Here is a 27,912-nt window from a genome sequence, read left to right as displayed (position 1 = left end):
AGCATTTATTTGACCAGCGTCCAGCCCACTTTGGACTCCCCATCCTTCTCCTGCTGGTCTTATCGTCCCATTCTGTCCCGACACACCATCTCCATCTCCATCGTTTATTCCATCTCCTCTTCGGGCGTTCAGTAACCGCCCCCTGCCAGGGCCTCCCCCAGCCAGGCACTGTGGCGGAGACATAGAGTAAGAGCTAAAGGAGTGCGCAGTGGTACCTTACAGATGCTCACGGAGCAGCAGGTTCTGTGTGTGGCAGCGCGGCCAAGATTCAAGTCCTAGTTATGCTGCTCGCCAGCTGTGCCACTGAGGACGAGTTCATCTCGGCCTCGGTTTGCTCATCCGTCAAATGGGATACATTCAGTCCCCAGCACACGGGTAACTTAACTTCAGTAAACTCTTCGAACAGTGTGTGTGAACTATCACTAACTCGGGTCAGCCCCCAAGAACCTTATAAGGCAGGACTTCAGCTCTTCTTTACAGATGACGATGTGGAGTTCGCAGGATAAAGACACCATCACCACACCATCACTGGAAACAAACAGTGGCTGAGTGCTGAGCAAGAGGGAAGCAGAGGTGGCGCCCTGAGCCAGCCCGGGGCCGGCTTGGGCAAGCTCCGACCCAGCACTTACAGAAGCTGGCCCGCTAGTAGGCCCTGGTCTCAAGGTCACTCAGGGCTTAAGAAACTTCAAGGGAAAGGCCCGAGTGGAGGGCAGGGGGGATGGGAGGTACAAGTGGCTACGGAGGGAAAGGCCACCAGGAAGGCCCTTCTTAACCTGGTGAGGAGGCTGGACTCCATCCTGAGGGAGGGAACTGGAGGCGGCTCTGATCTGTGTGACAAGTGGGTGAGGAGTGGCAAGGGCCTGGCACTCTGCGGCAGATGTGGATTGGGGTGGGGCAGAGGTGGCCTTGAATCAGTTCCTCTTCCAAGAACTGCTCCCTCTTCCTCTTCCCCACGGGCTCCTCGAGCTCAGCCAGGCAGGGACCCGGACCAGGCAGCCAGGCCTCCAGGCTCCCTTCCACCTCGACCCCCTCCACAGCAGGCCACTGTTGCATTCTGGAACTCATTCCAACCCCCTTCACTCATTTCCAGCTCCACCTGTTTTGCCAATGCCTCCCTCATGCCACCTGAGTGATGTCACTTAGTCTAGCACGTCCACAGCTCACGGTTTTGAGCTAAATGCCGACTTTGGCCTCTCCCTAAATAGGTTTGAAGGGCTGCTTCTAATTTTTCCTAATACACTTTGAAAATCAATGTATTTGTAAGATGTTCACCTCTGCACCACCAAAGGCATTATCTGCCTCCCATTATCTACCTTCCCAGCCTGACACGAAGCCCCTCTGGGAGCAGCCCTACCTGTCACCCCAGCCTCTGGCAGCTCCCTGTCCTGCCCCCTCCAGGAATCGGGCTTCCACACCCCCGTTTCTGAACTTCCTGTCTGGCCTGCCTTGTTCTCACAGGTCCTTCACACACAATTGGAGTGTAAATGTACCAACAGGGCCTCTATCCACTGACTTGAGTTGGCATTTTCTGTTGTCAGGATGCTACATTTCTACTGCTGAGCCCTCCTATATTGAGAAATTGAGAATGATGATTAAAGAAAAAGGGGGAATCCATTTTCTTACTCACACCCCCCCCCCCACCCCCCGCCGTAAACAACCAACAGGACTGAGTCAGCCTGGCTTGGGGAGACGCCCTTATCTGCTGGCTCAAAGGAAAGGCTCCATCACAGCCAGCCTTGCTGTGAACAAAACACACGCAGCCTTCCACAAAGCAAACTTTATTGAGAGGAAGGTGGCAGGTGGAGAGCAAGATCTGGATTTAGGAACCCCGGATGCTACTCCCAGCTCAGTAACCAACACCATAGGTCCTCCCAGGGCCTCCAGGAGTTTCTGTAAATTGCCTGTTTGAGCAGGGAGGGCTTCCCTTCCAGGTCTGACACCCTGCAGTTCTGAAACACTCATCAGCTGAAGAAATGGTCACAGGAAGGACCGCAAAAGCCCTTTACGAAGGATTCTACCACTGGAGGGCAGAGCCTGGTGGGGTCCCACACAGCCCGGACCACGTGCCAAGGCGAGGGCACCTTGAGGAGTAGGCGTCAAGATGCAGGCTCTTGGCAGAAGTAGCTCTGGAAGTGTGGTCTGTACCCAACAGACAGGCCTCCGGGGTCACCTGGGGAACTTCTAATTCTAAGGCCCGAGAGGAAAAGGCCACCGTGGACCTCGCAAAAGGCAGAAGCAGGAGGCAGAGGACCCAGTAAGGTGGACAACAGGCCAGGAAAAAACAGATCAACTCACTTAACCGTGATGTCTCACTGCACGCACATCATGAGCGCGCTTATTTGCCTCATTAAAAAACACACCCCAGTTGGTCATCAGCAAAATCGTTCCAGCCTTCCACTCCCCCTTCAGATCAAGCAGTCCCGTCCCCGAGCCGAGAGACAAACCCGTCCCCAGGATGAAGACACTCGATGAGGCTGATGCTGTCTCCCGCATCCAACTGTCCCGTCTTGTCTGGAGCATCCTTGTCTGCCCAAAAGGTTCACTCTCCCGCGTTGACGAATGGATCCCTGACTACGTATAAGCCACGTATTTCAAAACACATTACCCAGCTATTTCTATTTTTAAATCACAACTAAAGCCAAACCACAGCAAATAAAATCCTAAGGATCTGTTTACTGGAACTATCTACAAAGGCCCACAGTGTCGGCAGCAAAGTGCACACAGAGCTGGCTCTCGGTGAGAGCTTGTTATTTAAAAAAAAAAGAAAAAAGAAAAAAAATCCCAAGCATTTCTTCACACCTGTTTTTTTTCAAGAAAACCCCTTCACCAAAGGTGTATCTGTCCTTCAACGTTTGACTTCACCAGGCTGTCAGGAAGCAAGGTACCTACTCTTCTCCGGATGGATCAGGAGAATGGTCTGTTTGTACGCAGCCTCCCCTCCGCACGGCCTTCTCCCACCCGCCCGCTAGCTGCTAGACGACAGGGAGGTGCCATGGCTGCTGAGCCATGAGCCCTCCAGCTGAAGACACATGGAAAAGACCAAACTTCTAAGGGTTAAAACTGAGCTCTGAGCACGGCTGCCAAGGCACCTGAGGCCCCCGCTCTCCCCGCCCTCTGCCCCCTGAAGCCAGCTACCCTGAAACCAACCAACCAAGCCAAGAATCAGAAAAGCCTGCTCTGCCCAGGGCCACAGAGAGAAGGGGGGGGGGGGGCATGGGTGGGAATTCACAGCAGGGGGAACACAGCGTCCACGTCGCCCTCCACCCAGCGGAATTCTGAGCCTCCGACTCCAGGGGGACACGGACAAGGGACTCTGCGGGCTGGAAAAGTACCAAGTGACCCACCCCTGGGCTGGGCTCGGACCCTCTGCTCAGCCACCAGCCGCGCGCCTCTCCTTTTTCAATGCTTTTAATAGTTTCAGATGGTGAGGTGGTCGCGCTGGTCAGAGGCTGTGCTGGTGGCTGAGAGCAGCCCCGTGCCTGCCCCCAACTCTCCTGCCTCCAAGGAGATTCTTGAAAGGGAACACACTCCCCCGCGTGAAGCCGTATCGCAGGCAATAGAATGTCATCTCCAGTCTGGTCCCGCCTCCTCCTCCCCAGAGTCTCCCACAAGCCCAGGAGAAGGGGTGCTTCTGGCCTCTCCTAGGAGCTGACGACGTGGCCAGACCAAGTCTCGTGCTTGGTGCCCGGTGCCAGGTGAGTGATGACCACCTCCACGGCCTGCAGCTTCTCGTTCTTGGGCGGGATGGAGCACATCTTATACGTGACCTCGTCGCCTTCCATGGGGACGTACTCCCCTTCCACGCTGCAGAAGAGGGAGGGGACACTCAGTGCCTGGCACTCAGAAGAGCCCCACGTGAAGCCCCAGGACGCCAGACCCCTGCTGGTCAGAGGGCCACCCTTCCAGAGGAACTGCCCCTTCTGCCCTGCCATCGGACGGAGCCACCGTGCTTCTGGGGCGGCCCGCCAGCCCGGCCTCTGCCTATGGCTGAGCAGCCTCTAACCCTATCAGCTGCTTCCCTAGGGGCCTCTAAATGCTGAGACAAAGTTCAGCCATCTGGAGGTGCTCACTCCGCACGGTAAACGTGGGCGACATGGGTCGTGTGGGCAGAAGAGCAGAGAGAGCCAGCGTGAGCGAGAGACACGAGCCCCTCACATGGAAGCTGCGATGGCCCAGGCGCCCCCGCAGCCGGGCTGCACCTCTGCTCCCCAGTATTCCCCAGGGAGCCTTCGAGAAAGACCCTCTCCTGCTGAAAGCGAGTCCTAGGAAGGGTCCTCTCCCTTGAGACCACCCCCAGAAGATACCTTCACTTTCTACAGGACACGAGTCACTGTCCCACTGTGATGGTGAGGGACCCATCTTGACACCTCCCTGACGAGACCCTAGGAGTCCTCATCAGATCCTGAATGTCAGGGCCAGCCGGCTCCCCAGAACTGGTTTGTCTCGAAGGAAGAATCGCATTGCAAATGGGGCTTCGTTCCTTGACTTGGCCACCAGGAAGCTCAGGAATAGACATGCAGCCACTCCTCGCAGTGGAACCGGGCCTCACAGTATCTGTGGTCTTTCCTACTTGCTAATTTATTTCTTTCATGGTGCCCCACGTGGACCCTTGTAACCACTACAAACCCTTTCAGAAAACAGGCAATATGGCAATACACGGACACACATCCATGTCAGTGTTCGTACGCACATCAGACGCATTGCTTTAGCATCTTTCTCAGGTCTACGCCGCACAGGGGGCCTACTTAAGACCCGATGTGTAATAATGTGTGTGTGGTGGGGGGCGGGGGGGGGATGTCTGCATCGCAGGAGACATTTGCAGTAGGACCTAATTTTCAAAAACGTGATTTCTGTCTATTGCCAGGTGTGCCGTGTAGGGCAGGATGTCCCACAAGTGACATAAAAGATCAGGGCATGCCGTGACCAAAGAGTGGGGTAGGAGTAGGAGTACCAGATCGGGTGCCCCCACATCTGAAGGCTACCTAGAAGACCGGAAGTGAGGCGCCGGCTGCAGCACGTCCTCCAGCCTCGGGGCTTAGGATGGGCGGGCCCCGCCCCAGGCCCTGCGAGGGCTTCCCAACAATCAGGAAGGAAGGACATCAGTGCCCAGAAAAAGGGTCCAGCTCCAAACTTCCTTCCTGGAGCAGAGGGGCCAGCGGCCCCCAGCCTCACCAAGCTGCTTCCCCCGAGGCAGGGCAAGAAACCGCCCGAAGCCCAACAAACACAGCTCCCCTGACTCCCAGGGGCGCCCCTGCCCACCCACCAGACACCCAGGCACTGGGCCCCACCCCAGTGGTTCTCCACGGTCACAAACACACTGTCACCTGCAGCATCCGACACACCAACACCCCCAAGTAGTCTCACAGCCCCGCCTCTGCACACAGCCACACGCCGGTCACACGTGCCCGGGCTCACACCTTTCTACCCAGTACCCGTCCCAGCCGCGCACTCTCCCTGCCTCTGAGGCGGCACGACGGTGCCCGCCGTGGCCCCGGACCACGCGGACCCGCCACTGACTCACTCGGAGATGTGCAGGAAGATATCGGGGCCGCCGTCGGCCGGGGTGATGAAGCCGTGGCCCTTGGACCGACAGAAGCATTTGCAGACTCCTCTGTAGACGGGGCCCTGTGAGGCCCTCACCGTCCTGACCGAGAGGGGGAAAGTGTGAGAGGCCGCCACTAGCCCTCCAGGACCGCCACCACCTCCTCTCAGGCCGCACACCCAGCTCCACACAGTCCCTGCCCACGGCTGTGCCCCGGGGCGTCCTGGCCGGGGCCACCGTGTACAACCGTGCACGTTGTACACTGCACAACTCTGAGAGCCGGTCACACAGAATCCAGTCAGAGGGACTCTGGATGACCTTGGCGGATTTTCTCAGGCCTCAGTTTCCCCGTCTGAAAAGAGGGGGTTAGACAGAAAGCTCTCTGAGAATCTTTCTGATGACAATTCATCGATGACAGCAGCAGCAGCAGCCTCAGCTCCTTGGGCCTGAGGTCTGAATCTGCCGGCACACGTGGGCCCTTTGTAGCGCTGTGGCCACCCTGCTGCTGTCCCCATTTTGCAGCTGAGGAAGTCAGGGTCTCACGGGAGATGAGGCTGGTGCGTGGTGAAAGCCCGGTGCGTTACGACCCCAGCGACTTCTCGCCTGTCGTGACCTCAACCCCTTAACGCCAGCTGATGACGACAGGCTCGGGCGGGCCTGGGGCAGTGCCGTCCGGAGTTCACGAGGCACCTTCCCAGTTTCTCACCCTTCCCAGTTTCTTACCCCAACCCCAAGTCTCCCCATTCGACAGAGAGGGACACTGAGGCACAGAGAAGGCCAGACACACAGCGACTTTCTGGCCTCGGGCAGAGGCCTGGCTCAGGAACCTGCCCCCCACTCCCCATCCCTCCCACCCCCCACCAGCCCAAGACTCACGCGGAGAAGGTCCTCGTCCGGCGAGTGGGCAGCGGGCTGGGGACCACATTGCCCCGGAGAGGGGATGGTGAGCGGTCACGGACCCGTTGGGTGTCCAGCAGCCCAACCGAAGCCTGGTGGGTGGGGGGCTGTGGTGGCGGAGGAGGTTCGGATGACATGGCTGACCTGCAGAGAGACAGGGGGCTCTCAGGGGCTCACGCCTGGCAAGGAGGGCTCCCAGATGCATCTCCACACCCACGTCAGAGAGCCTGCCACCTGCGGCTCACTGGCTGTGGAATGCAGGCTCCAGCTCACTCGGCCTGGAGGTCACGTCCCCGCAAACACGCCGGCTTGCCCAGCTGAGTCGAGCACCTCGCCTGGGTTCTGCGGCAGCCATGGGCCTCCTCCACTACAGCCGTGCACGGAAATGCCAGCTGATCCCCATGACGAGGATGCCCGGCACAGACCTGGGGGCACTTCGTGAAAGGGAGGGCGGAGCCAGGCGAGGGGGCAGGGGGACAGGCCACATCACCTATACCTAGGATCAGGGCTCCAGCTACTCAGCAGGCACTTCCTGACCCCTGCTAACTGCCAGACACCTCGGGGAAGGGGAGGTAAAAAAAAAAAGGGAACGGCACACCGTGTTCCTCCAGGAACCTCCACGACACCAACCCAGGAGCGGCTCCGACCCCAAGTTTGGATCCCAGGGGCTCCCACACGCCTGCATCCAGGAGAGGGACCCAAAAGGACAGGGGCACTTCAAAGGCAGCATCTCCACCGGGCCCCTCACTCAGATCCGCGTGAATTTCCGCCCAGCAATACCATCATGTATCAAAGGTGGGTGTGATGAGAGCCAGCAGCCGGGCTGAGGGGAGTGGGCTCCAGAGCGGCTGCCTTATGCAGGACGTGACCTCTGGACCCTACGAACACCGGATATGTGACTAGACAACAAAGGTGGCGGCTCTAATGTGGCCTTGGCTCAAGGTCAAAGCCCGGGAGCCAGAGGGCCTTGGGTAAGCCGTTTTCCCACTCTGGGCTTATTTCCACATCTGCGAGGTAGGGCGGCTGGGTGGGCATCAGTCAGGCCCCTGCCCGGGGCTGGCGATGGTACTCGAGGCGAAGGGGAGAGGCCCGAGCTCGGACGTCAGCCAAGTTCGCACGGTGAGAGGCTTTATGTGGCGCACACGGGGTTTTCAAATTTAAAACATGAGCTATCTTTTAAACATCCCAGGAGTTTGCCTCAAAATCCAGGTTTTCTGCTACCATGCAAAAAACTAGCAGTTCTGACAATCCTGAACTCCCAGTTCGCCCTCTGCTTACCGCATTTCTAGTAACTATGTGGCCTTGGGGCAGCAATGTCCCCTCTGTCCCCAACCCAAATCACCAAGAGCCAGGCCCGACTCCTCCCCTAAAGGACAACCTCCCCCACACCCCCTCAGCCCCCGCCCTCCACAGTCCAGTCTCAGATCTGTCTGGCTGGGAAGGGAGAAGGCCCGGTGGCCTTCTGGAGGAAGCGGCATAGCTACTACCTCCTGACTCTTCTCTCAGCTGCAGCCACGGCCAGGGAGGACCGCGAGACCGGGGAGCCCCCACCTCAAAAAGGCCCTGGCTGCTCCACTGGGGGTCAGGACTCCAGCACGACCCACCGGCACAGGTCATAGAGTCCTGGAATGTTCCAACACATGGGGTTCTGGGAAGGGGACAAGCCCAGAGCAAGGAGGGCCCCGCCCAGACCTCCCAGGACAGCAGCTGGGACCACAGTGACCCCGGAGACACCAGGGTGAGGCGGGGAACTGCCCTCACCACTTCTACTCATAACCTCCCTCGGGCGCATCGGACTCCAAATCACACCAGTTGCTGTGTGATCTTGGGCAAGTTACTTAACCTCTCTGGACGTCGCTTTCCATGTCTGGAAAATGGAGATTAGAATAATCCTGACTTCATACCATCACCGCGAAGTTGAAATGAAAGAACAACATGCCGGGCGCTCAGCACGCCACCTGCCCAGAACGAGTGAGCGGTAAGTGTCACTACGACTGCTGTGTAACTGTCGTCGAAAAGTCATTCAACAAATTTGTGCCCAGGGCCAGGTCCTCCTGTCTGTGGTACTAGAGACGCAAGGCTGAACTTGCAGCCGGAGAATAAACAGGTAAATCAATACACGAACAAAACCATTACGGATTGTCAAAAGGGTCAATAAGAGATGCACAGGAGAGAACAAAGTAACGGGGTGTGGGAGGCGAGAACGGGGGGGAGGCGAGGCTCCACTAATGAGAGTACAAGCTGGGCCCTGAACAATAAGCGAGACTCACCCATTCGAAGAACAGGAGGAGGCCCTTCCAGGCGGGGGTGGGGGCAAAGCCTGTGCGAAGGCCCTGACCTCGGCCCTGACCTCGACAAAGGCCCAGGTACCACTGAGGTCAGCAAGGACACTGTGTGGTGGGCGCTGGGGATGGAGGGGGTGAGAGCCAAGAGGTGAGGTGAAAAGAGGGTAGGGCCAGCTCGTCATCACTGCGTGAGTCTTTCTTCACATCCGTCTGTCTGTCTGTCTGTCTGTCCCCACGCCCCTTGCCATGCCCATCACTCCTGGGGTAATAAAGCAGGCCCTTCTCTTGTCACTCCAGCCATCTCGACTCCCCCGAAACACTCCGTCCCTCAGAGATGCCAAGAGAATTCCATGACCTTGGGAGGTGAGCAAGCTGAGGGCGGCTCCGGGGCCCCCTGCGTCCCTAGGGTCCAGCACTGACTGTGGCTGCCACTTAACCAGCATCAGAACCCACGGCCCCCCCGTGGCGTTCACTGTGCACTTGACTGTGTGTGTGCTCAGCGCCTTGCACGGCCCAGCGGGAGGTAGCTCCGTTCCTTAGTGCTCACCTGACAGAAACTGAGGCACTGAAAGAGCGAGCGACTCGGGAGGGAAGGGAGGGGGAGCCGTGAGCAGCCCCCCGCCCCGCCCCCTCTCAGGGCCCATCTGAGCCCAGGAGCAGCTGGGCAGCTGCAGCAGGCCTGGCACAGGCCAGCCCACCCCCATGGGCCTGGCGGGAAGGGGGGGTGGGGGGGAGGAGGAGGAGTGAATGGCTTCTGTGTGGGGGAGGCCTAGGTCAAAGTCCAGCTGCAAGGAAAACAGCTCAGAGAGGGCGTGGCCAGTCACCGAGGAGCAGGCTCTAGGGCTCATTTGCATGAGCCCCCCAACACACACACACACATGGGGGGGCGAGTGTGGCAGCCCCGGCCCCACCTACTGACACAGTCCACGCTTCTAACCAGAAACTGCTCCCCTAGCAACACCAGGGGTGGCCTTGGAGCGCCCGAGAAGAGGCAAGGCCCACCTTCCGTGGCTAGTCCACTATGAGATGAGGCCCCTGAACCCCTCAGCTCCTTACTGCTGGGAGTTTACAGACAGGTGCCTGAAACTCAGGCTGTCAAGAGGCCCTAGGCCCCTGGGATAGGCCACTGGCCTGCAGCAAACTCAGACCAAATGTCATGCCCAAAGCGGGCCATAGCTGCTGTGCTGTGTGTGCATGTGATTTGTGTGTGTGTGTGTGCACGACTGTGTGGGTGTGTTTGACTGTGCCCTTGTGTGGCACGTGTGTGCACACAAACATGGCTCTCTGGAGCCAATCTGTGTATCTAAACACATGCACACGTGTGTGCACGCATGGGCCTGCGGACCAGGCTTGTCACTGCCTGTGTGCGCACACCAGTGAGCCAGGTGGGGCTGCACCCTGCCCCAAGCACGCTGGGTGCCTGCGCTGGCACCAGACAACCTTAAAGAATGCTGCCTCCTATTCAACTAAGTTCCTGGCCATCCACCATGTACAGGAAACAGAACCCACGACAGCAAAGTTCCTGCTCTCCAGGGGCTTATGTGCAGGGAGACCCACACCCCCAGGACAATAAGGGCAGCCGGCAGGGGCCAGGCAGTGTTATCAGCACGCCACACATCTAGGTTCATTTCATCCCCATTTCACTGATGGGAAAACTGAGGCGCAAAGTGTCAAGTGACTCGCCTGGCTTGGGAAGCTAATAAACAAGCCGGTGAAACAGACAGTGTGTCCGACGGTGAAAAAGCAAGCAGGGAAAAGGAGGATGGGTGAGGGACTGCGTTTTTAAAGCAGGTGGTCCCAGGTGAGCCGCTGGCCATGCTCTCCCTTCCCCAGTCAGCACCCCTAGGTTCTGAGGAGTGCCCGGCCAGGGGAGGAGAACCCAGGGCTTGGGGGGTGGGGAGGAAGCAACTCCCACCCCGCCATCCCCCAGGGAGGAGTGTGTCAGCAGGGCCTTTACCCAGGAAAGGGCGGAGGAGGGGCTCGGCCCGAAATAGCTGGGAATTTTCCACAGGCCATACAGGTCCTAGGGAGAGTTCAGCCCGGCAGGATCCAGTCTTCCTGGCCCCTCCTAGGCCCACCCACATATCTGGGGACTGGAGACCAAATCATGCAGAGGCCCTGTTAACTCCCCAATCTGCCCTCTCGGCCTCAAAGCCACCAATTATATCAAGGACAAATGTCTTTAAGCCAAGGAGCCAGTGGCTTACTCCAGGGAGGGGAGCCTTGGCAGGGCTGTCAGTCATTTACACTTTAGTGAAAGGGAGTTCGCAGTTCATATCCCAGGGCTCCATTCTTGGTAGCTTTCAGACGATCCTCAAGGGCAGGAAGATGGGGAACAAGAGCTGGGTTCAAGTTGGGAGCTTCATTCTCAGCACGGTTCTCATCAAAGCCAGACCTCTCCACGCCTATTTTTATTTCCAAGCTCCCCACTCTGAAAAGTGGGGGTGCCTTGAACCTTCCATGCGTTTCTGGCTAGGGGAGGCTGGGGCTGGACATCACGTTCCAACACCTCCCAGGCCCAGGTCCGGACCACCGCTGGCAGGCAAGGGTGAATCCTAGTCCACACGAACGGAAGGGGACGGGGCACTGGAGAACCTGGGGGTGGGGGTTAGTGAGGGCGTGATGTCCACTGTGCACTGACCTCCGTGTCAGGCTCTGTGCTGGTGCTTACGTCTGTTAACTGGCTTCATCTGATGTGGATCAGCCCCGCAGGGCTGGCACTGTAATCGTCCCCATTCTAAGGATGAGGAAGCCACAGCTCGGACAGGTGTAAGCCAGCTCTTCTCACACTTTAACCTTTGGGGATGGAGATAAAATGCTGGCTCTGGTCCTGAAGGAGGGGAGTGAGGCCTGAGAGCCTCCATTTCTAAGGGGCTCACAGGGAGGGAGAGGCTGCTGGATCTCAGAACACACAGCAGCAGTGTGGGTCGATGTGGGCTGGTGAGACCTGCCCACCTATCAGCAGTGTAAGAGGGTGGAAAGGAATCGGGGTGGGGGGTGAGGCTCTAGAACAGTCAGGGTCCATAAATTGAGGCAGAAATGCCCTCCTGCCCCTGCTTCCTGCCTCTAGCCCAGCTGAGACCTAGCCTGGCAGAACTGAGGGCAGGAAAGCGAGGGGCAGGGTGAATCGGCTAAGGGCGCACAGAGGGGTCCCAGGAAGCCGGAGGGGCCCACGATGAGCCCCAGGCAGAAGATCTCCAGGCCAGCTTCATTGTTCAGGAGCCTGGCTCTGGGGGAGGGAGGGGTGGGGAGGGCCGTGGCAGAGGAGGCGAAGGTAAGGAAAGGGAGCAGGGAAATGTGGCAGCGAGTCTTGGAGAGGGGTAAAGAGTCAAGCCAGAGGAGTCAAAGGGGAATGGGGGAGTCAACGGGGAATAAAAGGGGAAAATAAGGGGGACAGGAGGGAGATCAAGGTGGGAGGTACGGCCTGGCCGGAGGAAGCCCTCGCCCAGCTCCAGCCCTGGGCGGACCTGCCTTCACGGAAATACAAACGGCAGGAGGTTGCAACCCCGACACCCGCATCCGGGGGGCGGAGATCAGCTGAGCCCCCTTCCAGGCGAGCAAAGCCCTAAACAAAGCCTCCCCCTTGGGGCCTCCGAGTGCTGGGAAGAGGCCGGAAACCCCAGGACCGGCGTGCCGGGAACCAGAGTGCGGCCCTCCGGCACCGCCACCTGACCGCAGTTAGCGCCTCCGCTCGGCCCCGCCCCGCAGAAAGATGGTTACCCAGCGCCCCATCACCCGGCACCCCGCGCTGCCCCCGCTCAGCCCCGACAGCCCCTCCTGGGGGAGCGCAAGCCCTGGCTGGTAACTCGCCAACGCGGTGCCCCCAGCACTTCTAGCTCTCCGGCGTTCCACCCCCTCCCCCGCCACCACCCTGGTGGCGGACTGAGTTTCAGGCCTGACTCTGCTCTTCACTTCCTCTGTGACCCCTGGCAAGTGACCTTGCCTTGGCTCCTTCATCTGTCAAAAGGGAAGGGGACAATAATGGCGCAACCTCCCAGGCCCAGGAACTTTGTACAGACTGGAGGGTGCCAGCGACAGTGGTCTGGGTCAACAATAGTTGAGCCTTTCCTGGTGGAACTGTCAGGCAGGGCGCCATCTAGAATGATCCCTCCCATTCCTGTCCCTGCTGATGGGACACAAACCAAATGCCCTGACTTTTCCACTCGACAGGACAAAGAAAAACTAGTCCCCTCCCAAGGGAACCTACCCTCAACCCCGCCGCAGGACCCTGGGGGCCCAAGCTGGGTCCTGCTCTGGTCATTCCGACGCCCCGACCCGCAAGATGGGTTTCAGGACCCTGCTCTGGCCCTAGGGGGGCTCCCGGGCCAGTGGGGGCAACCCGAGGTCATCAAGGACCTCAGGGAGTAGGGAGAAGAAGGAGGTGGGGAGGTCCCTGACCGGAAGGAGGGAGCGGGGTCATTTCAGGAGCAGGGAAGTCTCCTGGCAGAGGGACCAGCAGGCGCAAAGGCCCAGGGGAAGGGAGGGCGGGCAGGAGGCAGAGGGGGGAAAGATCGCCCTTCTGTTGAGAAGTTTTGGCACTTAGACGACAGTGGGGACATCAGTGGACGATTTTAAGCCAGAGGTTCTATGGAACCGATTGTTTTTCTGAGCTCCCCCTGGCGAACAGACTGGAGAGGCAAGACCGGGAGCGAAGAGACTGAGAAGTATCAACAAAAGAGCAAGTAAAACATTGAAGAGTCGCGAACCTTTCTCCCCGCACTGGCTCTGCCATCTCCTTTCATTCTCACGCACCGCGCCACGCTAGGAAAAGTTGTAGCCCCAGTCTACAGAAGGGGAAACTGAGGATCCGAGGGGCCTATTTTGCAAAGAGACACCCCGGCGGAAGAGAACGAAGGCCTTGCCTGGAGCGGGGTGATCTGCGCTCCCCCAACGCCAGGACACACATCCACTCCAATCCCAGAAAGGCAGTGAGGGCCAGGGGCTTCCTTCATAAAAACCGATAAGGACGTGCGCTTCCGTCCTCCCCCATGGGGCTGCCAGCGAGGCCGGCGGAGACGGAGGCTGTGGGCGCGGGGTGAGTTTCCTGCATCGCCTAAGGGCCCCCCACCCCGGCGCAAACACACTCGGCGAGCGCCCAGCGGCTCCTCCTCCCCCAGAGGCGGCCAATCGCGCGGCGCCAGCCCCGCTCCCACCTCCCCCGCCTGGCCTGGCCGAGGTCCCGTCGCCCAGCCCACAGCTGGCGCGGTCGGCCTGGCTCCACCTCCTCAAGCGGCGCCCCCAGCGCCTCGCCCCACCGCACCACAAGTCACCCCATCCACGCTCCAGCGCACGGGCGAAAGCGAAGAGGAGGCAGGGGCGAGAAGGGGGTTTCCCCAGCACGCACAAATCAGGCGGGAAGTGCTTGCTACCCGACTCCCAAACCCGCCAGCGGCTGCCACACCCACCCTTCCCCAGGGAGGAGTAACTCGCTCTCCCCAAACAGGCCCCGGCGGCCAGCGCTTGTCCTAGGGGCCTGGAGGGACCCAGGTCTGAGCCCCCTGCCAGCGAGCTGGAAGACCCTGCACCACGGGGTCGAATGGGGGCAGAGGCGCAGGGGAGGCCGAGGTCCCATCCCGGCGGCTCCCAGGCCTCGGGGCTAGGGCACCCCGCCACATCCCTCCTGAGAGCCAGGTAAAAGGTCCCTACCTGACTACAGGTCCGCTCCGCCAGCTGCTGGGCTCCGACTGCGCGAGCGAAGCAGGGGAGGGGCGTGGTCCGCGGGGCGGGCCGGCGGAGGCCCCGCCCCGGACCCGCCTCCAGGAGTTCCCAGCCAATGGGGGCGCAGGCAGGAGCCCGGGCCCGCCCGCGAGCAGCGGCGGGAGCAGCTGGGACGGACCTTTGTGTCCGCGCGCGGGACGCTGGGCCTGGGGGGCGGGGGGCGACACGGCCCCTCGTCCCGCGCTGGGGCCGGGGGCAGTGCCCGCCTGTGCTGCACCCGCGGTCAGAAAGCTCCCCTGAAAAGTGGGAGAATCCTGTCTTCGCGCCAGTGCAGGTCCCTCTCCTAAGCTCGCGGGTCGGGTCCGGCCCCCACCTGACCTTCGCTCCAGAATCCGGATGGGCCCGGGGCGCCTCGGTTTTACCAGAGATTAAGTTTCCGACAGGAAGGAGTGAAGGGAGGCAGAAGGGGAAGAAACAAAGAACAGAAGGGAGGAAGAAAACAAAAAAGGCAATGCGAAGAAAGAAAAAGTGAGAGAAGGCTGTTGATTTCGTTGTCTCTTACGGTTTGTTTTGTTTCATCATCTTCTTAATTTCCACTCGCTCCTTGAGTCCTCTGTCTCTGCGGTAAATGATGTTACTCACTTTACTGGAGAGGAAACTGAGGCACAGACAGAGAAGCGACCGACCTACCCACCCCTCCGACCTCCCCCCGGCCCCGTCACAGACTCCAGGAGAGGGGAGGCAACTTGTAATTGTCCTGGGACCACAGGGCCCAAGAGTGGGGGCGGAACTGCGGGAGCCCACCAGCTCTGTCCACCACCCTCTCTCCCTCCCCACAAGTCCCCCCACAAGCACACGGAGACAGTGAGGAGACAGCTGTCTACAAGCCAGGAAACGGGCCCTCCGCCAAGGCCCAGATTGGCCGGTACCTTGATCTTGGAGTTCTCATCCTCCAGAACTACAAGAAATACATTTCTGTTGTTTAAGCTGCCCTGTCTATGGCACTTTGCAATGGCTAAAACTGTCCTTTTTTCTTCCTTCTCCCAGTTTACCATTCACTGGATGTGTCGTCCATGCCAGCCTCTGTGTTGGGCGCTGAGCACTCAAAAATAAAAATATGTCCACCCAGTCCCCGCCCCAGAGGAGGCACAGCCTGGTGAGGTGGCAGACAGGTCGATAACTCATAACCAATAACCAGGATGTCATGTGGTGAGCTGGATAAGCCTCCATGGCTCAGCAAGTGTCCCACCCTCAGACAAGACTGCCACTGCTTAAGCCTCCTGCAGCCTGTGACATCAGCCTACCCTCTCGGCTCTATCTGACACTGGCTAAATGGTAAGACTTTGACCCAACAGTTAATAAAGAGATCTAGCCTAAATGTTCTGCCCAGTAAAGCCAGCCAGCCATCCGACAAATATTTATTGCACGTGAGCTCTGTTCCAAGCCCTAGACTGAACAGAGCTCACACTGGCCCTGCCCCTTGGAGTGTTACACTCCAATAGGTGAGGCAGATATTAAACCAGTAATCACACAGTGGTATAAAATCCCACCGTGTCCACAGCAGCTAACTGGAGGACCAGGAGAAGCTTCTCTGGAAGGTGTTAATTGACCTGAGATCTTCCAGAAGATCAGGAATCAAACAAAGGCAGGGATAGTCAGCTAACTGGAGGACCAGGAGGAGCTTCTCTGGAAGGTGTTAATTGACCTGAGATCTTCCAGAAGATCAGGAATCAAACAAAGGAAAGGACGTTCCCAAGTGAGGCTACACAGAGCACGTGCAAAAGCCCTGAAATGAGAGAGCGTGGGATGAGACCACCAGCGCTCGCCAGAGTGGGCTAAGCGCATGGCTCTCAGTTAGGGAGCTTCGTCTTTAAGAGTGATGGCAGCCAGGTAAGGGCTTAAAGCAGGGATGAAACGGAGACCTCTCCCTCCAAAGTTTAACTCCCGTCAACCTACCTGTCTTCATTTCTCCTTATCGTGACTTAGGCCTCTACTGTCTGTCACCCATCCCTAATGCCTCCCCCTCATCCCATGCCCACGCTCCAGTTTTCTGTGCAGCAGCCAGAATGATCTTTCAAAACCATTGTTAAAGAAAAAAATTACTCGTGACACTTGTTAAAAGGGTAAGACAGACTTAATTCAGGACTATTGCAGTAGGTCTAGGAAGTACTGCAGTGGGGTTCTGCGGTTCAGGGAGAGAGATTGCGCTCAACTCCAAATACAAGGAAAAGTGGGAATTTCTAGCCAAGGGGCAGTGGGGAGGGGGCGGCATTACTAAGAGGAAATATCAGCGGTCAGGAGAGATTCTGGCTAAATCGGCTGAGCTGGATTCTTGCAGAAAGCAGGCCGGGGTGATGGGACATCACTCGGGGGTTAGTGGGAGATGAGGAATTTGGTCAAATATCAAGGGTGATCAGAGATACTGAGGGTATGGGATTCTGGCCAAAGCAACTTGACAGGATTCTTGCTAAAACTGGACTCTACGAGGACAAAGACAGGAGCCTGGGGTCCAGTTTAGTCAAGCAGAGGGCTCAGAGGAGTCTGACTAAAAGTCTGGTCAAGGGGAGAATCTTTGTCACCATGTCCCTCCCATGCTCAAAACCCTTCAGTAACTCCTTATTGCTCCGTAAATAAAATCCCAGCTCTTCCGCTGTAACACTTCAGGTCTGACTTAACTGAAGGTAAGAAAACTCCAGCAGAAAGCGTACGCAGGTGGGAGGTTTATATCTCTGTCATGTGGAAGACGACAAGGGTTAGCACAGCAGGTCTGTCGTCCTCAAAGACTTGAGTGTCTCACGTTCTTGCTCCAACAGCCTTTACCATTTGGCTTCTAGCCCCGAGGTTGCCTCATGGGCCAAAACAGCTGCTGCAGTTCCAGCCATCGCACATCGGCGTGCTCCCCTTAGAGGTCTCACCTGAACCTTTCATTATTTCATCTACCGGTTAATTCTCTGTCTTGTGTCGGTGAAACACTACGTGGGATTGTCCCCCTTCCCCCACATGTGCACAGCCTCCCCCACTGTCGGCATCCTCGCCGGGCTGGTGCATTTGTTGGAGCGGACGAACCCACCCCGACACGTGGCGTCACCACCCAGCGCCCACGGGCAGGCTCGCCTCCTCCGCGTGGTCAAATCCGGCCATCCTTTCCTGTTCGGCTCCTGGAGTTTTCGCCCTGCTGCTAAGGGCAGACAAATAAATAGTCTGCAGCATTTCCTATTTCCTTCTAACTCCCACGCCATTTTGAGAGGCCGTTGTACATCTTTCTGGGGCATATCTTGGCGAGCGGGGTGAAGGGGGCCGCCATCCGGCTGTGCTGAGCTTGGCAAGCAGGCTCCAGGGTTGGACAGCAGGTGAATGGACTCCCCCACATCTTCCCCCGGTGCCTCTTTCTGGTCATTACTCCTCAAACGAGGGGTCCCTTCCCCCACCTGAACTAAAGGTTGTGCCTCCCCAGTCAGTCCGTCCCATCCTCCTCATTGTCATTTTACCCTTTTCCCCTCGTGACCGTGTCTGGCATGTGCTTCCCCCACTAAAATGTGAGCTTCCCAGGGCAGGCACCTCGTCTGCCTGGCTTGGTTTTCCATGCCTGACACATAGTAGGTGCTCAGCAAATTACATGTTGAAGAAACGAGGGCCGCAGCAGTGCTGTGGGATGTAGAGAGACCTGTCGAGGATGAGGGGCCTGGTGGATGACTCAGTTTCCCCCTCTGAAAAATGGCACCGGAAGATCCCGCAGTTGAGAGTGAGGTGCAAACTCCACCCTGGGCCCGGGGTGGGTGGTGGGTAGGCCAGTGGAGGGAGGGGCTGACCCCACCCCAACACTCTCCGGGCAGCTCTTGAAACTAGAACCCGCTCAGGGCTAAGTCCAAGGGCGACCGGCTGAAGGGGAGAAAAGATGGACCCAGCCTGCTGTGTGAGCACACCCCACACCCAGGGCCCCCCCACACCCCTCCCACATGGACACAGACACCCAGGCCACCCGAGATGCATGGACACACACACAGACACCCCGTGAAGACGAGATCGTCACGGACACACACACCCTGAGCAGATACGACACAGACACAACACCGATATCTCCCAAACACATATCCCTCCCCCAGCAAACGTGTAACCACACACTCCCCCATCACACGGCTTCCTGGGCACCCCCAAACCCCCAACCCCAAGAGCTTTCTCAGTCTAGGAATAGTCCCCCCTCCTCCCCCAGGCAGGCAGGGCAGGGTGAGGTGGAATCCGTCCGAGGGTCTGAGGGCAGGGGCTAGATGGCAGTGGCCAGGGAGGAGGTAACTGGCACCCTTCCATCTGGGGTGCCTAGGTAATGGAACTCGTCCTCCACTCCCTCTCCCTGAGTGAGCAAAGGGGCTCAGGGTAGGGGCGCCCACAGCAGCCCACAAGCCTCATACACCACCCACCTCCAGCTCACCACAAGCTGGAAGGAAGAGAAGGAGACAGGGTGGTTGGCAGAGCGGGAGATCTGCCCAGAGAGGTTAGGGGACGTCCCAGTATGACCCAGCACGTCTGCACCCAAGGCTCCAGGCTCCCAGTGCCCACAGAGCAGACAGAACCTCCCTGATGGGCAGGGAGAGAGGGAAGGGCGGGCTCTCTGCAAAGCCCAGCCCCTCTCCCCAATCAGGAGCATGATCTTGCAGAAACAACTCATTCTTCTGGATTCCTTCTTCCTTATCTCATCCCCTCCCTGGGAGCTGGGCCTTTCTGGGAAGACAGGAGGAGCAGGAAAGAAACAATGTCCCGTCTGCTTTTCCCCTTAAGCAGCCCAGGCTTCAGAGTCTTCCTTACTGCCTGAAAAGAAAGCATAGCCCAGAGACGGTGAGTAAAGTGCCCAGGGTCACAAAGCAGAAGGGGGCCATAGGGGCTTCCCAGGGCCCTCAGCTGCCAAAACCACAAGCTCCTTCCTGCCCCTTGCCCTGGCTTTCATGACTCTGCTTATCTAATTTATTATTGTCATGGTTATTGTCATTGATTGCTAACATGCCGCAAGCTTTCTACGTGCCCGGGCACAGAGCTAAGCATTCCACACAGATCTCTTTCCTTCGTCATTCGTGCAACGAATCTTCATTGAGCATCTCCTATGTCTCAAGCACTGTGCCGGGTACTGGAGAGAGAGCTGTGAACAAAATCAACGAGCACCCTGCCCTCATGGAGCTGACGTTTGCACAGACAGTGACAAGTAAACTAATACACGACCAGTTAATTCCAGAGGTCACCGCTGTGAAAACTGAACCAGGCGGTGTGGTCGAGTGTGGCTGCTCCCCCCAACCCAAGGGGCCCACAGCAGCTCTCTGTGAGGAACGGCATGTCAGCTGAGAGTCTGACGATGAAATAAACCATAGGATATCTTGGAAAAGAGCATTCTGAGCACAGAAACAGCAAGTGCAAAGACCCGGGGGCAAGATGGACCGAACAGAAAGTAGGCGTGGGTGAAGGATCGGCCAGCAAGGTAAAACAGTCTCACCGAATTTTTGTATTAGATCTGTTTTGCAGAGGAGGAAACTGAGACTCAGAGAGGTGACCATGCTGCCTGAGGTCACACAGCTAGGAGTGACAGAGCCCATGCTTTAACCAATTTCTTCCTCTTCTAAGCCAGGCCTTATTTGGGGGGCGGGGGGCGGGCGGGGAGGTTAAAAACAAATAACAACAAAACAATCCTCCGGGAGCCCTGAGCCTCACAGAAAACTAATCCTCCCAGAAGAGGCCCAGGAGGAGCCCAGCCAGGTCTTATGGCTCCCTGAAGGGGGCCCTGTATCTGGGTGGAGAGAGATGGCTCTAAGCCGGTCCCCCACAGCCTCAAGCCCTCTCTACGATTCCTCACTCCTTCCAGCCTGGCCTGAAGGAGATGGGGTGGGACAGAAGTCCTCAGCCCAGGGCAGGGTGAGGACACCAGACTAGTTCTAAAGGGAGGGTGGCAGGGGCAACCTCTCAAAATGGGGATCGCTCAGACCCAGAGCCCTGAAGCGGGAGGCGAGTCTGACCCGCGCAGCCTTGTGCTGCCCCCTGGTGGCTATGGCGGGGATGGTCGGCGCCCGAGCGCACTGCCCATCAGCTCTCATTCATGTGCCCTCCGAGGGTCCCATTCAGAAACGCTGCCAGGATCCCAACCCTTTGTAAAGGGGGACCGTCGTCCTCAAAATCCCCATAGGAGGCAGTCCCCAATCCCTTTCCAAGATGTGCAACCTCAAGTCCGTCAAGTCCAGCGGAGTCACATCCAGGGGATTTCAAGCCGAATGGGCCAGGCTGTGATGCGTGGAGTGTCCATTCGCTCTTGCATGTGTTGATTCGTTCATTCATCCATTTGCGCATTCAACCTACAGTTACTGAGCACCTTCTCCATGATGAGCGCTGGGGGATGCAGTCGGCACCGATTCTCAGCCACCGGGACAACAAGAGCGTGGGCGCCATGGGCGTGGGGAAGGGCCTGACACCGAGGAGGCAGGACGGTCACCCGGAGCCCAGTGTTTCTTTCCTCCAGGAGGACAACGCCTTTGTGGCAATTAGGAAAGGGCTTCCTCCTCAAGACACTTCCCCGCCCCCCATCAGCGGAAAAACAACTGGACTCGTGCGGAAACCCTCAGTGCCCGTGACGTAAGTGGCGCTTGCTGTGCTGGGCACAGCGGCCTGCACGCTGACTCTGTCCCCAACCTCACGGAAGGTCACCACAGGTCACAGCGTGGCCCGTGCCAGAACTTCAAATAAACAGAACCACAGGCCCTGTGCTCTTTTAGTTCAGGTTTCTTTTTTTTGAAATCCGTTTTCTGAGATGTATTCACCTCGCTAAAATTCGTCCTTTGATTGCTATGCGGCAATCCTTGGTATAAATACGCACTATTTGTTTATCCACTCACCCGCTGATAAACATTTGAATTGTTTCTAAAATTTGGCTATTATGAATTTTCTCATGCAGGTCTTTTTTTTTTTGAACATATGTTTTTATTTCTCCTGGGTAAAAAGCTGGGAGCGGGATTGCTGGGCACAGGTGAACATGAGTTTGCCTTTTTATGAAACTGTCGGTTTTCCAAAGTGATGTATCATTTTATACTCACTCCGGCAGTATACGAGGCCGAAGCGGTAGTTCCAAACGCTTGTCAACACTTGAGATTGTTTTTCACAACCTAACTATTTATTGGTCCCTATGGTTTTTAATTTGCATTTCCTAGATGGCTAGAGATGCTGAGCATATTTTCATGTGCATATTGGCCATTCCTACGTTTTCTTTCATGAAGCATCTGTTCAAGTCTTTCTCCCACTGTTAATATTGCATTTAAAAAAAAAAAAACTATTATTGAGTTGAAAGAGTTCTTTCATATTCTGGATGCCTGCCCTTTGTCACACACACACACTGCAAATCTTCCATCCTGTGCCTTGCCTTCTGTTTTATCTGCGGTGTCTTTTGAAGAGCGGGTACTCTCAGCCCTGATGAAGTTGTATTTTAAGTTTTTCTTTTATGGCTGTGCTTTGTGTCCCGTGTAGGAAATCTCGATATGCAGTCCCATTTGTTTGATTTGGGTTGCTTTCCGTTTCTCAGTGTTGCTTTTTTTCCTTTTTGTTTTTTTTCTTTTTTATGTACTTCCTTTTTAATTAGTAAACGTAATGATATGGTTCCAAAGTCAAGCTCATAAAACGAAGTATATTTAGAGAGGGCTCGCTTTCATCCCTGCCTTCCTCAACGTCAACCACTTTATTTTTTTAAATTAATCCTTTATTTCTTCTTGGAAATGATGTAGCTCTCTCCCTGTTTCCTTGGACAGAAAGTAGTGGTATATATCGTTTGCTTTTCTTAGTACATCCTGGAGAGACTACAACATATTAATAAATATAGATTTTTAAAATCATTTTTTCCCTTTTTTCTCCTTCCTCTCCTCCCCCCTACCCTCTCTCTCTCTCCCTTCCTTGCTCCCTTTCCTCCCTGTATTTTCTGTAGCTGCAGAGTAGCTAGACGGATAGACACGTGTGGGTTATGTCCAGTTTTTTGCTGCTTCAGTGAATAGCCTTGTGCCTACGTGATTTGATATGGTGTTGCTAGTTTATCTTTGGGATGGAGTTCTCGAAAAAGTACCACGTCTATAACTCCACTAGATATCACCAAATTCCGTTTCTCCCAGACTGGCCATCACCTCTGGTTTCTGCCAGCCTGATAGACGAGCGGGCTCTCTCGAACGTTCCCCAATGTTTTGCAGCAACATGATACGCCAAATGGTACAGTGGCCAAGTGCACAGACCTCGCTGTGTGCCTTTGTTCTCACGCATCCTGGCTCTGACCCCGAGGAAGGCACTGAGCCAGCCCGGGCACAGAGGCCACCCTCTGCGATTGGGAACGGTTCTTCTGGACTTCACCATGACAATGCTGGCATCATTCTCTGCACTTGGACAAACCCATTACCTGGGTTCTGTTCTTTGATCTCCTAACAACCCTATAACTATCATCGCCAATTTACAGATGAGTAAGCCAGGGGATAGAGGATTAGAGAAAGTGAAAATCTCACACAAACTCACACAGCTACACAAGCAGGAGAGGCAGTTGGATTTGTGATACACACACAGAGAGAGAAATGTGTGTATACACCTGTGGTACATGTGTACATGTGCGTATGCACATATCTGTGTTTGCACATCCGTACATGCATAGACACATAGGCATACGTGTACACACGGGCATATACATATATACATGTGCGTATGTACATGTGTGAATATGCCTGCCTACATTTCTAAATAAGAGGACACGAGCATCCTCACAGCTAGACCTTGCATACAGCAGGAAGTTCCTCAAAGCGGAATCGCTAGCTCTCATCGGATTCTGTAAGGGTCTGGATCCATCCTCCCACCCTGCCCCGAACCATGGCGCCGGCTCCCCCTCCGCCCGCAGCGGGGGCCAGTGGACAAGTGGGGAAGGCCGTCTTCAGAGGTCCCTCCAGCTGAGGCCCCCCCACCCCTCTGGCCCTTCTGAGGACACATGTCACAATGGCTGTTCCACTTGAGCCAGGCCCAGCGCCGGGCGCCGGGGGAGGCCTACATTCCTGTCCACAGGCAACCAGGCCGTGATGAAGACAGCTAAGAACAAGAGCTCATCCGCTCAGAGCTTGGAACCCGATGCTGCCCGGATACCGTTGCTGGAACAAAGCACCTCCGAGGAATCAAGATGGAAGTGTCCCCAGGGTAAGGGTCCCTCCACTCAGGTGCCTGGGGTGGGAGAGGCCAGGGACAGGCTGATGCGGGGGAACCCTCAGAAAGCAGGACACTATATGTCCCCTGGCTGAGCTGGGGGTCGATTCCTATCCTAAGTCCCTACCCCAAGTCCTGCTGTACCTCACCAACCCGGGGGCCACAAGACCCAAAGGGGACAAAGTGGGGCCTCTGACATCCTGTGCCTTCTTTTAAAGTGCCACAGGAGAATTGCAGGACAAAGCTAATGACTCCCCTATATCAGGTATGACCTGCTCCCCTCCCCTGACCCATCCCCGTGAGGCCAAGGACACCCAGACTGATGGGGCAGGGTGGGCTGGAGGTCCTGGCCACGCCGATGCGCGCCTGGGGAAGTCACTGAATCTCTTGAATCTGTTTTTTCTCATCTGAAAGATGGTTGAGAGGATTAAAAGAGATGGCAGACGCAGGGCTGGGCAGTTGCTAACTCAGTGTGGGATCAGAATGGCTTTGTAGTTGGCAGCCCTGGGCCAGGGACTTAATTTCTGACTTCCACCTGTAAAATGGGTACGAAAACGAGCTCGTGGCAGGGCTGCTGGGGGCGGCAGGCGGCACGAAACCTTTTCTTGTTCCCATGGAGTCTAAACTGTGGCGGGGGAGGGGAGCTTCCGGTCTTCTGGTTTCTCCGACTCTAGGGGGAGGCTCTGGGAGGGGCGCACCCAGGCTCCCCTCACACCATGGGGCTCCTTTCCTTGAGAGGGGTGGGTTGCCATGCAAAGCATCCTCGTGGTTCCCATTGAAACACCAGGGACCCCCATCCTTTGCCCACACTGTCATTAAAATTACGGGTCTTCCAACCGCCCCTCTCCCAGACCACACTCGGGGGACCCAGGATCCCAGAATTCCTTGTCCAAACAGCCTTCCACCTGCACCCAGGGCTCATTCAGAAATTCCTCCTGGTTCCCAAGGGCCAGCCAAGGACCGACTACTGGGAGGTGAGGGACAGAGCTGGGTGTCCACATACTGTGCGAAGCCCCTTTCGGGTCGGGAGGTAGCCACGTGTGGGAAGAACGGAGGCAGGCCCTGGGTCCAAACAGCCCTTCCCAGAAGGAACAGATAGACCGTTGACCCTTTTTGGAGCCATTATGACCAGAGACAAGGGGCTGACCCTTAGTAACATGTGCTCTGGAGGCGGGCCCATCAAATTCCGTCCTTGACTCTGATGCTTATTTGCTGGGGACCTCAGGCAAGTTACTGAACCTCTCTGAGGTGACTCTCCACATCGGCGAAACTGGAATAACTTGGCTGGTGTTTGGGCAGGAGCGAACGGAGTGAGGGATGTACAGTGTTGAGGGCAGAGTCTGGCAGGAAATAAATGCTCGAGATTTAAAAACAACAAAAAAAGTAGGTTATGGGGCTCCGGGCAACCTCTGCTCCTCGACTTTCTGGCACTGGCTCGAGGAAGAGCTCACATCCTTGCAGCTGCAGTGGGAAATGCCTGGGTTCGCCGCCCCTCCTCCGGCTGCCCGCTCTGCGACCGCGGGGAACCTCATCCGCTCCTCTCGGCCTCGGCTTTCTCTCCTGAAAAATGGGAGACCCCCTCAGGCTGGCCCAATGCTCAGCTGGGTGAGTCTTCAGAGCTGAGGACATTTTTCCTTTTTTCTCCCCAAAGAGCCGCTACCGAATCTGTCCCCGCCGGAGTCACGACCTCAATCACCTCCTCCGGCGTACTTCCCAGGCCCCCAGCTTGTTCAAAAAGGTGAGTGATGCCCACCACCTGCTTCCTCTCCTTGCCCCGAACACCCACTGAGACTCCGCGCAAATGAAGGGCACCTCCTCCGGGAAGCCCTCCTCCCCTGCCTCACAACCGTGGCCCCCCTGCAGTGCACAGTGGTCACACTGGCCATGGCCATGAGCCCTTCTCTCCACTGTGAAATCGCTGGTGCTGGTGTTCAGTAGGTGCTCAGGAAACGGTCAAGGAGTGAAATCCTGTTGTCTACTCTGCAAATGAACACACTACCCCAAACCACAGAGAGCCCTTGGGCTGGTGTGATTTTTTTAAAAAACAAACTTGACAAAGAATTTGGGAACACGGAAGGTTGAGGGCTGCCGAGGTGCGCTGTGAATTCCGGGTGGGTAGAATAGAGACAGCATCCTCGCCATCAGGAAGGCCATCAGAGCCCCTGGACCCCCACTTCCTCCCACCTTCTAGCCACATGTAGTTCTTTCCTTCGTTCTCTGCCAAACGGGGAGCCCACATCCCTCCACATCAGCTCTCCAAACCCCAGGACCCCCTCGCCCTGCGCCCCAGAAGCAGCAGCCACAGTCTGTAGTGGTGGTAGCCCCTCCCCATGGCTCCGGTCAGTCCATGGGTCAGTCCCTCCAGACCAGGCCCTGACACCAGAGCTCACTGGAATAGGGCTTCCTGGTGATAAATTCAGCCAGCACCAAAGGCCGCCCTTGTCCGCACGCCCGCGGCTGTAGACATGGGCTGCGAGGTTGGAGAGAGCTAACCATACTTCCCCGGGGGCCCCACTGTGCAAATAAATGCAAGAGGAACAGACAAGAAGCATGCCACCAGGAAGGTTTCTGGGGTTTTCCTGATGGTGGTGGTGATTTCGTTTTTGCTTTTTCGGTTTTTTTTTTTTTTTTTCAATGCAACTGCTTAGTAAGGGTGTCAGTCGGAGCGTTTTAGCTGCAGGGTTAAAAACCAGCTCTGGCTGAGTCAAACGAAAACCCAAAAGGGAATGATCCATGCATGGGCGGAGTGTGCTGGGGATCTGTCTCACCGAAGCTTCATCAAGTGGAAACGCAGACACCCTCCCGAATTTGCGGGCCGCCCTGAGCACAGCAGGCAGTGTCTGGACTGAGGAAGGCCCCTGAGCCCTGATGGTTGGCAGTGGAAGGGAAAGGGGCCGCAAGGGGACACGGGGGTCCGCCTGGAAGGCCTGGGCTGCTCAGGGGAGCACGGAGCCCCCGCGGAGTGGGGCGTGCCGTGGGGGGGCCCCCGCAGCGGCAGACAGCGGGGAGGACGCGGAGGGGGCCGTGGAGTCTGACCTGTCCCCTCCTCGCCCCCAAGCTGTGTTCACCGGCATGCCTACGATAGTGTCCGCCATACCCATCCAGTTACCGTGTCCGTACTGCGGGAACTACATCATCACGGTGACCACCCCGACCCCGGGGATCCTCACCTGGCTGCTGTGTACGGGCCTCTTCATGTTCGGGTGCGTGGGGGCCCTGAGCACTGGTGGCGGAGGGCCTTCTGGGGGTGGGGGGGCCGATGCCTGGGGGCGGGGGGCCGGCGCGTGGGGTGGGGGGCCGGCGCGTGGGGCGCCTGGGGGCGGGGACAGGGCGGGACCGAGGATGGGGCGCGCCCGGCTCGGCTGGGCCACCGGCGAGTCCAGCACGCCCCGGCCCGGCCCCCGCCCACGGCCTGCTGCTCCTGAGGCCACAGGTGTGCCCTGGGCTGCTGTCTCGTCCCCTTCTGCGTGGACAGCCTGATGGACGTGAGGCACATGTGCCCGGTGTGCCGCAGCGAACTCTTCCGCTACAAACGCTTGTGAAGTAAACGTCGGTTAAGCGACCTTTGCCCCGCCTGCGTCTGTCCTGCCGGGGCCTCCCCACCTCGCCCCTGCCCCAGGGGGTGTAGAGGGACTGCAGCGGTGCCCGCCCATCCTCCCCTCAGCCCTCCTGTCCCCACGGAAGGTCAGGCTGGCCCTCCAACCGGCCGCACATAGTAGGTGCTCAGTTAGCCCCGGGGGCGTGAGTGATGGCCGAGTGGTAGCCGAACCCTCTTTTCTCAGGGTTCATCCACTACCCATTAGCCGCTCCCGCCTTTCCTGGCCCCTTCCTACCAGCTCAAGCTTCCCCGGCTCTGTGGAAGTGTCCCTCTGCCGCTCCAGCCTGGGGGCACCTGTACTTCCGGTCATCTACATCCTCACCCGCCACCCACGCCTCGACCCGCATCCAGGCCCACATTCGGGGCACCCTGCCCTGCCCAGGGCTAAACCGACATCCACCAGACGCTCTGCTCCCTCTCCTGCCTGTCCTGCTTCTCTATAGCCCTGAGCCTCGCTCGCTCTGTGTGCACTTGTGCTGTGGCCGTGCTCCGGTGACCTCCGTGCACCCTGTCAGGACACCTCGTCCAGCTGGCGCACCAGGGTCCCCGTCTTGGGTGTCTTCTCACGTCAGCCCTGAGGTTGCCGTCCTCACCTGTAGCTGGAGCCCTCCCGCTGGGTGTCCCAGGGTCCCCCCAAACCCAACAGGTCTCCAGGTAATGGCCTCTTCCCATTACCTCAGTGGCCTAGGTGGCTGTGGATGGCGTGGCCACCTCCCTGCAGCCCCTCCTCTTGTCCCTCAGTGCCCCCCTCC

The 27,912-nt window shown here is 57.4% G+C and overlaps 2 protein-coding genes across 9 annotated transcripts; one reads left to right on the top strand and one right to left on the bottom strand.

The window, feature by feature from the left end:
* Nucleotides 1-1,762: 1,762 nt before the first annotated feature.
* On the bottom strand, nucleotides 1,763-15,526 carry CARHSP1 (calcium regulated heat stable protein 1). 6 transcript variants are annotated; one of them, XM_016154103.2, is made up of 5 exons: nucleotides 15,435-15,487; nucleotides 14,945-15,001; nucleotides 6,419-6,583; nucleotides 5,522-5,644; nucleotides 1,763-3,804 (listed from the first exon to the last, which is right to left on the bottom strand). In XM_016154103.2, the coding sequence occupies exons 2-5, from the start codon at nucleotides 14,962-14,964 to the stop codon at nucleotides 3,642-3,644; spliced, it is 471 nt and encodes a 156-aa protein (XP_016009589.1). In that variant the 5' UTR covers nucleotides 14,965-15,001; nucleotides 15,435-15,487; the 3' UTR covers nucleotides 1,763-3,641. The 6 variants fall into 6 exon arrangements, with proteins under 6 accessions (XP_016009589.1, XP_016009585.1, XP_016009587.1 ...); XM_016154099.2 differs by having other exon boundaries at nucleotides 15,312-15,452; XM_016154101.2 differs by lacking the exon at nucleotides 14,945-15,001 and having other exon boundaries at nucleotides 15,435-15,526.
* On the top strand, nucleotides 14,546-27,124 carry LITAFD (LITAF domain containing). 3 transcript variants are annotated; one of them, XM_036225646.1, is made up of 6 exons: nucleotides 15,589-15,717; nucleotides 15,944-19,843; nucleotides 20,715-23,556; nucleotides 25,214-25,300; nucleotides 26,621-26,765; nucleotides 26,996-27,124. In XM_036225646.1, the coding sequence occupies exons 3-6, from the start codon at nucleotides 23,442-23,444 to the stop codon at nucleotides 27,102-27,104; spliced, it is 456 nt and encodes a 151-aa protein (XP_036081539.1). In that variant the 5' UTR covers nucleotides 15,589-15,717; nucleotides 15,944-19,843; nucleotides 20,715-23,441; the 3' UTR covers nucleotides 27,105-27,124. The 3 variants fall into 3 exon arrangements, 1 of the variants encoding a protein (XP_036081539.1); XR_004952517.1 differs by lacking the exons at nucleotides 25,214-25,300; nucleotides 26,621-26,765; nucleotides 26,996-27,124 and adding an exon at nucleotides 14,546-14,945 and having other exon boundaries at nucleotides 15,430-15,717; nucleotides 15,944-16,272; nucleotides 17,196-19,843; nucleotides 20,715-21,291; XR_004952518.1 differs by lacking the exons at nucleotides 25,214-25,300; nucleotides 26,621-26,765; nucleotides 26,996-27,124 and adding an exon at nucleotides 14,546-14,945 and having other exon boundaries at nucleotides 15,430-15,717; nucleotides 17,196-19,843; nucleotides 20,715-21,291.
* The last annotated feature ends 788 nt before the right edge of the window (nucleotides 27,125-27,912 follow it).

This window comes from Rousettus aegyptiacus, unplaced genomic scaffold (genome assembly GCF_014176215.1).
Source record: "Rousettus aegyptiacus isolate mRouAeg1 unplaced genomic scaffold, mRouAeg1.p scaffold_m13_p_8, whole genome shotgun sequence".
Lineage (NCBI taxonomy): Eukaryota > Metazoa > Chordata > Mammalia > Chiroptera > Pteropodidae > Rousettus > Rousettus aegyptiacus.
The sequence above is the reverse complement of the archived record's forward strand: the minus strand, read 5'-3'. Positions and strand labels throughout refer to the sequence as shown.

Bases quoted from the DNA above. Each gene is read 5' to 3' on its own strand.
- CARHSP1 (XM_016154099.2), bottom strand. From the start codon at position 15,331: ATGAGAACTCCAAGATCAAG. The intron at 6,584-14,944 runs GTAAGAGACAAC...GTCTCTCTGCAG, and splicing joins ATGATGAAACAAAACAAACC to GTCAGCCATGTCATCCGAAC. The intron at 5,645-6,418 runs GTGAGTCTTGGG...CCTCTCGGTCAG, and splicing joins CGGACGAGGACCTTCTCCGC to GACGGTGAGGGCCTCACAGG.
- LITAFD (XM_036225646.1), top strand. From the start codon at position 23,442: ATGAAGACAGCTAAGAACAAGAGCTCATCCGCTCAGAGCTTGGAACCC. The intron at 23,557-25,213 runs GTAAGGGTCCCT...TTCTCCCCAAAG, and splicing joins AAGATGGAAGTGTCCCCAGG to AGCCGCTACCGAATCTGTCC. The intron at 26,766-26,995 runs GTGCGTGGGGGC...CTGAGGCCACAG, and splicing joins ACGGGCCTCTTCATGTTCGG to GTGTGCCCTGGGCTGCTGTC.